Here is a 12,067-nt window from a genome sequence, read left to right on the forward strand (position 1 = left end):
CAGACATTATATGTAAATGTGCTTTGTAAACTGTAGAGTGCTTTTCACAGTTAAAGGGCTATAATAAGCAACCATTTATTTCACCAAGTTGTCCATTATTTGGGGCTTAAGTAGCATGAAAAGAAAAACTGACAAAACTAAAATGAACGAGATCAGAACCTCTTGGTACTGAACTCAGCTTCTTTATGAACTATGGTAGAGGTCGCTGATACTTTGGGAATGAGAGTTAGGAGGGACTTGCAGGCCCTGGCTTCACTCCTCTGGTTCTGCAGAGCGAGGCTCTGTGCTCAGAACTTGGCCCTGGTCTAATTATATCGCCTGGCTGGGCCAGCGAGGCTGGTTGGCACTCAGCCTGTGAGTCGACTTGATGGATATGACTGAGGATCAGGGCATTTGAAGTCAGAATGCCATATTTAACCAGGTCACCGCAGTCCAAGACTTCTTTCCTAAGGTGGCCTTTGCTCTGCTGAAAGACAGCAGAAACAAACACGTCAGACTTGATCTTCCTGTATCACCATCTTCTTTCATGTTTTCTTCCTTTCATCCCTTAATTAAGTGATAGCTAATGATTGGCAGTTTACATTAAGTAGTGCTCATAAAAATCTGAAGTAATGAAAGAAAAATGGATAGAAATCACCATCAGCAAACTTTGAACTTCAGTATTATGTAACTTTGACTAAAGTATAAAGTCAGCCACTATTTTCTTTTAAGTTCTATGGCTTCTCTGGTACTTTCCCCCCATTACTTTAAATGAAGGTATGATATGCACAGAATGCATAAATTGTAGGCAAGCTTGGGGACTTCTGAGGTATGAGAATATTTGTGTACATACCACCAGATAAAGAGGGGCACCTCTCCAACACCCCAGAGACCCATCTTGTTCCTGGCCAGTCTGTACCCTCTCCTGCCACGTGGGTACCCTCTGGCCTCTGTCAGCACAGGCTACTTTTGCTTGTTATTGAATCTCATATAAATAGAATCATAAAGCTACATCTTTTCATTCCTAGATTCTTTTGCTCAAAGTAATGTGTTTTTTCAAATTCACCTGAACCTTGATGCACACGCATAGTTTGTTCCCTTTGGAGCATTCCATCAAATGGATGTGATCCAATTTGTTGACAGATTTTTTTCTGTAATTACTGGGATATTTTCATTTTCTGGTTACTGTGAATAAATGTGATATAGTCAACTTCCGTTCAAGTCTTTCTGTGAACGTGTTCATTTATTTTTTTCTTGGGTATGTATCCAAGAATGGAACTGTCATGTCATAGAATAGTGTGTATTTAACTTGACCAGAAACTGTCAAATAAATTTCCAAAGTGGTCATGCCATTTTAAACTTCCACCACTGGACGGCTTTTTATTTGGGCAAGAATGTAAAACTATGTTCTCAAAAGAATAAGTTTAAAAAAAAAAAGATTTTTATAAACAACCACCATTGAGTGAGGATATATCAGCATAAATTTTCAGGTATTTAAAGAAATATAGTTAAACTGACTAGTTTATTTTTTGATAGGGAATTAGTAAAATAAGGAGAGCTAAAAACACAAATACAAAAATTCATCAATTTTATAACCTAACTTCTTAATTCTGCTAATCAAAATGCATCATAAAAAACGCTGGGCATGGTGGTTTGAACCTTAATTCCAGCGAATCAGTAAGCTAAGGCAGGAGGATTACAAGTTCAGGGCCAGTCTGGGCAACTTAATGAGACTCTGTTTCAAAACAAAAACTTTAAAAGGGCTGGGATGTAGCTCAGTGGTAGAGCGCATGTTCCCGGTACCAAAACAAACGAACAAACAAAATCTCAAAACAATTTAACCAAACCCCCTACACACTATTTTACCCAAAATGTAAAACTAAAATGTTAAAAATAATACCTAAATCACATTTAATAAATTCTAGGCTACAGCATATTCCCCCAATTTTGACACATTTAAAATTAGGAAACCTAATCAATGATAATTTCCATCAGATACAATGTTACATAAAGAATTTGTGTGAGTAGTAATATTTCAGAAAAAAATGGAGATATAGGAATTAAAACTATGCTAACATTTGGCTATCAGATGACAACATGCTTTAAAAATGTGCAATTTCCTGGCTTTGGGGGAGCACTAATGTCTGCACTTCTCATACTGCTAGTGAGGTATCAATCACTACCACTTTCTTAACAGCAATTGGATAAAACTTCTCCAGATCCTTCGAAGTCACTTTTGACCCAGTAGATTCACTTTTAGGGGTTCATCTTAGGGTTAAATTCAGAAAAAAAAAATAAACAACTAAGGTCATATTGATGAAAACCTGGAAGCTAGTTAACTTCTGAAAAGCAGGAGTAAAGTTCAGCACGTTCCCATCATTATTATTACACAATGATGAAATTATCTTAAAATAAGTTATAGTTGTGAGAAAATGCTTCCTTTTTAATGTAACTGAGACAGTAGAATAAAAATGATACTAATGACTCTACAAAGCTTAAAAATATACATATATGGTGTTAATATATATGCTTTATAAAAATTAAATTTTCCAATAATTATCTTTTTGAGGAGAGATTATTATTTTGGTTATGCTTCTCTCTGTTTTCAAAATTTTCCACAATTAGGAAAGGAAACTTGAAGACTATTTTTAAAAATATTGCCTATGTAAACAGATAGCTTTAAATAGAATGCCCCCAAATCTAATTTGCATAACATGGGAACAAAAGAGCAGGTGAAGCTGATGAATGCAGCCAATGATCATCATTCTTTTCAATAAAAGGAATTTGGAAGAAATTTGTTCCTAATCAAGCATATGTAACACGCATGCAGGGTAAAATCAGGACAGGCCACTTCTGCCTGGCTGGAAAGTGCTCCTTTGTTTTCTTCTTCACCAGTTAGAGGGCTTGTAATCTGAATCCTGATCACATTACAGCTTTATAAAATGCTGTTACTTACAAAGACCTTGGCATTTTGAGTCCACACAGACATCCAACTGACTTTACTCATCTGAAAATCAGACTGATCTCTAGGTTTAAGTCTCTTAAGGGGCGAGTGTCTACTTGTAGGGGTTTCAGTAAAACTTGATTGGGATTCTCTGACTTTTCAAATATGAACATGGTGTTCACCTTTACATCATGTTCTTTACTCTATCATGTTATGTGGTTTACTATGATGGTGTTGTATTGGGCAGGGTGTATCGATGACACCCTCTCTCCTCTCAAAAGGGAAGTTCATAAATGAATATTAGTCTAACTTGGATTTTGCCTTTGGTTGCCATTAAGGATCCATGATATGAAAACCACAAGACTTTTGAGATAAGCAGGGGAGGTTATGAACTGTCCAGGTGGGCTTGGTTGGAAGCAAACTCCCTGAAGGCATGTTTGGAGTGGGTACCATGCTCTCACCTACAATAGCTCAGTAAATCTTACTACTTGATTCTAAGAAGTGGGGGCTTTGGGCAGGCAACTAATCTTTGAGTCCTAGTATTCTTATGTGTTCAGAAAGCTTTATTGAGGGTTCCTTTTACTGTTTACCCAGTAAGTTACACTAGATGTCTTTCAAGCTGCTCTCTGGAGGGGGGTGAATAGCACCTGTCCTTGGGGATAGGAGCTAAAGGAATACAGTATTTGAGCGGTCAATTAATAAATAGACCTGTGTTAAAAATACATATCAGTCGCATCAACTGAGAAAGAAGAGCAGCTGACAATCTGATTGGTAAGATAAGCACAGATGATTTATGAGCATCTTGTCAACTACACACACATGGGATGTGCCTAACAGACCTCTGAAGAAGCCACTGAAACTCAAACACCAAATTTAGACAGTGACATTTTAGCAGCCCTTAAAAAATTCCTTTTCCAAGTCTCCAGACCTATCCCTTTTAGGTTGTGTTTGACTCAGTCGTTGCAATGTCATTAGGAATTTCTTCAGAAGTTAGGATATCTATTAACACACACAAGCATCTTTTTTTTTTTTTTTGTACCACGGATTGAACCCAGAAGCACTTAACCACTGAGTCACATCCCCAGCCCTTTAAAAAAATGTTATCTAGAGGCAGCGTCTCGCTGAGTTCCTTAGGGCATCGCTAAGTTGCTGAGGCTGGCTTTGAACTTGAGACCCTCCTGCCTTAGCTTCCCAAATTGCTGGGATTACAGTAGGCATGCACCACAGTGCCGGGCACACAAGCTTCATTTGTTCCTTCACTATGATTTTGTATCGTACTTTAGCCATTTATTCCATTTTTGATTTTTTGGCCTGGTTTCCATGTCATCTCTTTTAACACTAATGATGTTGTTAGTCATGTTCTGATGTTTGTAAAAGTGTAGTCTTATGTTTAAGAAAGAAAAGAAAGAGAACTGATACAGAAGTTTAGCTATATTCCTAAAAAGGAGAGAAGAGAAAAGGAAGGGTAACCTAGTGTTTACACAGAGAATTCAACCACTGTCTGTCCAGAATGAAGCCCTCCTACGTGAGCCAGTAGTGGGAGTCTGGAGGGCTGGAAAACTCTCTGAAGGAAGATTTCTGAAGATGAGCCAAAGCTGGTCAAGTGTTTTGTTTTTGCTTGTATAATTTGTTTGGTTTGTGTGTGATTAAAAAAAAAAATCTGTTTTAGTGTTTGAAAGCTGCTCCTTGCTCTGTAGTTTTTGAGTGATAGTGTGGAAGCTACTGGACTTTTTTTTATTTAAAATCTGAACGAAAAGACATGACCGTGTTTTATTTTATTTATTTACTTACTTATTTTTGTGGTGCTGCAGATGGTGCAGGGCCTCCTGCCTGCCAGGCAAGCATCTACCACAGAGCTAATCTCCTGGCCTAATGTGACCATGTTTTAAGAGCAAAGAAGTGAAGCCATCAGTCACCAACCTGAGAAATGGACTTCCATTCTTTGGTGGTTTATTCCTGGGTCTCTGGAATAGATCTAGGTCACTATATAGCAGTGCAAAGGCATGACATAGTCTCCTAACTGGTCTCCTGACTGCAGTCACAACCCCTGAAGCCACACTCCACTCGAGAGCCAGGATGCTGGCTGTGAATCACAAGCCAAATCCCTCTCAAGGATCCCCAGCACTTGGCCACCATCCGGGTCCTTCGCCAGGTATGCCATCTTTACATCTTTGCATTTAAAACATGGTCACTTTAGGATGGGAGGGTAGCTTAGTGGTAGATGCTTTCCTGGCAGGTAGGAGGCCCTGCACCTTCCCAGTAAATGAATAAATTAAATAAAACGTGCTCATGTCTTTCCATTCAAGTCCCGCACAACCTGGGCTGCTTCCCCTCGTTCCTGACTACATGCCAACAACTCCAGGTTCCCACTGTTAACCCTGCTTAGAGAGTCCTTATCTCTGACTGGAAACGTCTTCAGTACAACTTTGTGAAATATAATCAGCCCATCCGAATCATAACTTAGACGGAAATAATGTGAAATTGTGAACTAAGATTTACGCACAAAGCCATTTAGCACAGCCTGACTGATGATAGCAATAAAGAGGTGTGTATGGGGAATAAGTTAAATGCTCAAAAATAAGCAGATCAATTATGGTACAGGGATGTTGCAGTTTGGGGATTTATATGTTCTCCTAAGGTGGCCAGTGGGTTAAAGGCCTGTCCCCATCTTGGCACCAGTGGGAGGTGGGGGAAATTTTAAGTCGATGGGCCCTAACAGGAGGTCTTAGGTCTTCAGGGGTGTGGTCCTGAATGGGACAATGGCACCCCAGGCCCTTCCTTGCAACCTGGCCAAGAGGTGAGTGGTTTTGCAACACTATGTGCGGCCTCACCATGGGACCCAAAGCCTGGGACCAACAGTCCAGGGACTGACACCTCTGGAACTGTGAGCCAAAATCAGACTTTTCCCTTTATAGTCGATTATCTCAAGTATTTGTTATGGTGATGAAGAACTGCATAACATAATTGGTATTACATGTGAATTTAAAATGATATTGATTCAGTTTTCAAAGATATGGAACACATTTATTCTAGAAAAGTCTCTTGGTAACCTAGAAGGTACAAATATCCAACAAGATTCTGTAACTGTCAAAGAAGAAAGAAAAATAAAAATGGAGACCCAAATGGAGTCAGAGATGAGATGATAAACACCTTTTGGTTGTGGTGAGTTATAAATCTGGCTCTTAGGTTTCTACCAACACACATAGAAGAAATCTGGATAGTGTCACAGTTCAGTGTCTACAAAATCAGAACATTCCCTATGGTTGGGAAAAAGTTATTCCACAGGAGAACTAGTCTGGTGGGTCCCCACGAGGAAGTCAAGGCACAAAATCCTAACAAGAGACCCAACAGTAAGTGCCCTGAGACTGTTTCCACAGAGATCGCATGGAGCAGCTTAATTCTCTTCTGGGGAGCTAATACAACAGGGCTAGTTGTTAGGTTTTTATGAATTTATAGAAGTACATTTTAGAAAAACAGAAGGACTGAATTACATTTCAATTAATCTTCCTAAATAAAAATTTTTTTCTAGTCTCATTTTTGATACACTTGCTGAAAAAAATACCTGAGGTCTAGCTAATCTAGATTTTAATTTGACAATTAAAAATAGATCTCCGACACAAGCAGGGAGATCAGAGACAGGTGACTGCAGGAGGCCAAGACAGATGTGATGGTGGTAATGATGTTAGTAATGATGTAATGCAATAGTACAAGTGATAATGAGAAAAGTGATCGTAGCCTCAAACTCTTGGTATTGCAGTAATAGAATAATAATAATAATAGATATAAAATTATTATTCTTTGTTGGATTTGGGGTATGTAAAAACTCATTTCATTTTTAGTCAGCCAACTTCAATTGGGTCCTAAATCCAAATATCAGTTCCATTTTCTGGTGAGTAAAATTCAGACTGAAATTAAAAACAAAACACATGCATGTGCACACAAAATTCAGACTGGGGAAATGAAGAGTTATTGTTTAGTGGGTTCCCGGTTTCCATTCGGGAAGATGACAATGTTCTGGAGTTGGCTGTGGAGATGGGTCACAGCAATGTGAAACAATACTTCATGTCGTTGAATTACAAACTTGAAATGGTCAAAAAGGTAAAATTTGGTATGTTTATTTTCCAAGCCCAGAAATCCACTCCAGAATTATGTATTCTAACAGATGATCTTGCTCAGGCGCATCTCTGATCCCGTTGTGAAGAGCAAGGAGCCCAACACACCCAGGGCCTGCAGAGCTGCTGACTCAGCCTTCAGAGCAGGCATGGCCAAGGCCGTCATTTACACGCTGTTAGACATCAGCTTCCGTGTTTGGGTGTTAAACAGCAGGAGTGCACTTTCCGACTAGAAGGATTTCAGGGTAGGTGTTATCAGTTCCTTACTTTATTCAACCACCTCCATGTGCCCTGCTCTCAAGACCTCTTTAAATTCTGTGCATTGGCAATGCTGCAACTTGAAGTACCAGCCAGGAAGCACTATTTACAAAGAAGTAGCTACAGGACATCGGTTGTGAACCAGGTGAGGACTGGGGACCACCTGCACAAGACAGTGACTTCAGTTCTAGAGGATTTTACTTGTCATTCAACTCTGTTGATAACAAGCCAGCAAGACACGCTGCCTCTCTCGGACACATCAGCAAATGATAGCATCAACGAGAAACTCCTGTTTTCTGTCTTCCATGGTGAGGTGGGATGGTGGACTGTGAACAGTTCATCAGTGGGTTATTAATATTAAGTAATCTCAAGGAGGCCAGGACATGTTCCTGTTTTCCCTCAGTGGAAAAGTCTGACTGGGCCATGAAAAGACTTTTCAAGAAAGTTTCCACAGTAGCACCGACATTCCAGGGTGTTTGGTTGGTCTACGCAGGTAAGAGCTTGATCAGGTTCTGGCTCCAGCCTCAGAGGTGAAAGGAAGGTCAAAACAGGGCCCAGATAATCTAGGACTATTTCTAGTGAATTCTCACAATGATAAGGAAAAAGAACAGGATATTAAATGATGTTGACAATAATATCTCCACCTTGCACAAATAGGCATAAGAAATAAAAGGAAGGAGATCTACAAAAATGTTAGCAGTAGTTACCAACATGAGGGAGTTAGGCAGATATTCAAATATTTTATCCATTTTGCAAATTTTCTGTAATGAGGACGTAAAGGACAAAGGAAATCATTACTGGAGTATATGAAGATATTACTTATACCATGGGGTCTTTCCTAACTTTCTTGTGCCTGGTGTTATCTCCACTAATTTTTCTTATAAACTTTGTTATTATAGTTGCACATATCACTCTGTATCCTGATTACTTATTGAAATTATTTCCCATTAGACTATTTTCTTTAGGGAATGAACCACATCATTTATCTTTCCATTTCTGGTACTTCCCACTACTCCCGACATACAGTTGCTATAAAATATTTGTCATTCCAAAGAAAGCATTTAGTTACTAAAAAGTTTATCACACAGATCTGCTTATTACTAGGCAGTTTTGAAATATTTCTTCAATTGTGGAGGAGACTATGCCAGATCAAAGGAAAAGAATGTAGTAGAAACTAATATTTGCACAAATGTTATAGTGATAAATTAGAGACTGGAAAAAATTTTGCAGACGTGTCCCGAAGAGTCAGAAATATTGTTTTTTTTTTAATGCAAACATGAACTTTTGGTCTGCCCAAGTAATTCACATTCTTTTTGAGACACTGTGTGTTTGAAATTGAGTAAATAGAAATGAATAATTATTGAAGAACAGTAGGGATACCATAAGATAAAAAGGCCATGGAAGGATCAGAGAGCCCAACTTGTTCTCCAGACAAGAGAAGACGCAAAGCTTCAAAAAAATATCTTTGGCTGCTAAGAACATAACCGCAGATATTAACCCATCACAAAAAAAGTCTACCCTTAAAATCTAGCAAAATGTATGTGTTGGCATATGCATGATGGAGCAAACCAAAGTTTCTTGGAAAATGCCTTAGTGTTGTGTTAGGATCGAATCCAAACCATGAAAGTTTGATCCGTGCGATGCAACGTGCTCTGTGTGCCACTGACGGTCTGTTCCTTACATAGTGCATGCATGTCCAGCTCACACCAAGCCTCCTATTCACATGCTAGAGAAGAACTGGAAGATGGAAGAACCAGGGGAGGGAGCCATGGTGCGCATGTGCATGACGTAACTTCAATAATCACCAAGGTTGCAGGAGGAACGCATTGACTAATTTATCATTTGTGCAGGGGTCTCCAAAAGAGATAAGAGAATGAGTTGGAAAATGCTGTGGTATAAGCATATACCTGGGTGATTTGGAAAACCATCCTAATGTCAGGGGTTGAGGCTACAAAGTATGAGCGAAGGGACTGGATACACTGGGACATTTTTTGAAATAGTTTTAACTCCAAGGAGATGCAAAGAATGCTGTGGATGAGTCAGCTTGGAAATAGGAGGAAAGGGAGTCTACAATGTTCACGGGAGCAAAGGTTTAATAATACCCCAGAGGAAATTATCTAGCAAAAAGCAAATGTCTCCACATTTGTTTGATAACATCCATTAGTGCAAACCATCTGGCAGAAACCAGCAACAGGCATAAAAACATTTTGATTTGAAAATCGGCATGGAAAAAAATATATGAACTATTCAAAGAATACATATGTGTGGTTAGTGAAGCTCCAACAGTAATTAACTATAACCTGTGTTCAGTAATGTTTGGTGTACTTTGTTATTTAAGGCAGAATGCACAATAAGGAAATAAGTAAAAGAGATGGATGCTAAGGAACTTGAAGCAAACAGAATTAAGGACTCAGCTGAGAATCAAAGAACCATCTAGAAAGGAGGAGCCTAAAGCTAAACTGAACTGGCCTAGGGTGAGCACCAGTGGAAGAAAATGAAAGTTCCTGAAGATCTTTTTCTTTGTGGTAAATATTAAATGCTACTTTTTCTTGATGAATATTTCCAAAATAATTACACTCTAAAAGGAGGTCTGGAATAATACAAAAAAATCTAAATACCATTAAAGAAATGTAATTTGTCATTAAATAAGAAACTGAAACTGGTCTAATGTTCCCAAACAGGGTATGGTAAATTAAATTGTGGTACAACTCTGTCTTGGCTATTATGGAGCCTCCAGCAATGGCATGGAGTAACATGAAATTCATGCATGACAGCTTTAAATGAACACATTATTTTATACTGTATGACTGCAGAGCTAAAGCTATGCAATGTATATATAAACACAATTTTTAACACAGATTTTCTTAATTACATTTGTAAAGTTCTTGGGAGTCTCAGGAAAAAGCAGCTATTTAACTTTAACTGGCTTTGGCTATTACCCTCCTAGGGCTCTCAGCAATCTCTTAGAAGGAAGGTCGAGGCAAGCACTTGACTTACTTATAACCCTGAGGCTTTGCAAATCAAATGCCTCAGAGATGAAAGCCGTCAGCCACCCTGAGAGGTCTTCCGTAGTTTACTGCCATTCTTTGCCAGTGTTCCTGGAAGTCATCCAGTGACACGAGGTGTAACGTGTAGAAAGAATTACATGGAGTGTCCTCAGACAAAGCAGCTACCGAGCCTCCACGTGTCCCTTTTTATGATTTTGTCCCAGAGGCAGATGGCCATCCAGGGACTCGGGATGGATTTTCTTAACCTCCATTTTCCTAAGGATCGGTTTGCCTGAGAACATTTTAAAAAAGATCCATTCTCCTTGGGAGTTTCTGCATCGGTTTGCAGATCCAGTCCTTTTGTTATTTCAAGATTATTTGACCAATCCTCTAAAGGCACATTTTATTTTATTTGTATTTCTAATAAATAGTCCTTAAAACATGCATTGTTTTAATAACCAGTGGACTGTTAAATACCTTGGTGGTGTGTTATTTACTTTTTAACTCACTAAGAATTAAAGTCATTTTTTTTTAGGTGAAGAACTTCTTATCAAAGCAGAAGTTCATTTTTATTTTTAGGACACTTGCATGGATGCAAAAACACTAAAGAGGATTTTCAATTAAGGAGGATGGCTTTTCTGAAACTTTAAAATTCTTGATTTAATTAAAGTATTTAAATTTATTGGATTTTTAACAATCTAAAAAGAATCCCGACACCTTCACAGTGAATTTCAATTAGGCAGAGAGAAGAGGGTTACGTGAGGATCGTCTGGGGAGTTTTTCCATCTCTACCTGCCCGCTTCTTCCTCTAAATCCCAAAATTTGGGGAGAATATGATTGTCATGTTCACTTTCTGTTAGTAAAAAAATTAAGGGAAATGGAATCTGCCTTTGGCTTCCCACTTACTCCTGAGTATATTCTGAGTGCTGAGCTTTTATGATCTTCCACAAAATAACTTCAAGAATTAATTATTTTAGCTAAAATAGCAGAGCTGATTCTGAGCAATGCAGAGCTTCTTTTTCCGGAAAACTCATACCTGGATCCACATCAGCAGATTCTGTATCCAAAGGGTCCAGATCATAGCACTATCCTTCCTTTGATGCAAAGGGGATCAGAAAAATACATCTAATTCCATGAGTCAAAGCCTTTTTTTTTTTTTTGCTAATGAGGATTGAACCCAGGGGGGGCTCACCCACTGAGTCACATACCCAGTCTTTTTTTTTTTTAATATTTTATTTAGAGACAGGGTCTCTCTGAGTTGCTTAGGGCCTCACTAAGTTTCTGAGGCTGGCTTTGACTCACGATCCTCCTGCTTCAGCCTCCCGAGCTGCTGGGATGACAGGCGTGTGCCACCATCCCTGGCGAGCCAAAGCCTTTTCAAGAACTAAGGTTACCAGAAAAGAAGACATGCTTGACACGTCCACCTGGCAGCACGGAGGCCCGCTGACATTGCCTGGCGAGGCCAGCGGGTCTGAGCCAGGGAGGCCGGCAGGGACTCTCCACACACCATCCAAGGGCAGGTAGCCCAGTCACTCACCGGCAGGGCAGGATCCTGACCATGTCGTTGGGCTTGTATCCTTCGATACAAACTGCACAGTTGTCAAAATCCGGCTCTGTTTCCTGAAACAGAAGCAGCACAGATGAGTCTACCTTCCTAGCTTCAGTTCTTGAGTAAATATCCCAAAACACCAAAGGAGAGCTTGCCTGGAGCAAGGCTTTCAAAAGCCTTTTGCCAGTTTCTTCATCAATAATTCACTGCCTATTGGCTTAGTTGGCATTCTTTCCAA

General features: G+C 39.3%; 1 protein-coding gene across 3 annotated transcripts in view; it reads right to left on the bottom strand.

Moving 5' to 3' along the window:
• Positions 1 to 12,067, bottom strand: part of Rnf150 (ring finger protein 150) — a 249,574-nt gene that overhangs the window by 81,537 nt on the left and 155,970 nt on the right. For all 3 annotated transcript variants that reach the window (XM_047566617.1, XM_047566616.1, XM_047566618.1), the window contains exon 4: positions 11,818 to 11,900. In XM_047566617.1, coding sequence (XP_047422573.1) covers positions 11,818 to 11,900 — 83 coding nt within the window. The remainder of the gene's footprint in view (positions 1 to 11,817; positions 11,901 to 12,067) is intronic.

The sequence above is a fragment of the Sciurus carolinensis genome, chromosome 10 (genome assembly GCF_902686445.1).
Source record: "Sciurus carolinensis chromosome 10, mSciCar1.2, whole genome shotgun sequence".
NCBI lineage: Eukaryota > Metazoa > Chordata > Mammalia > Rodentia > Sciuridae > Sciurus > Sciurus carolinensis.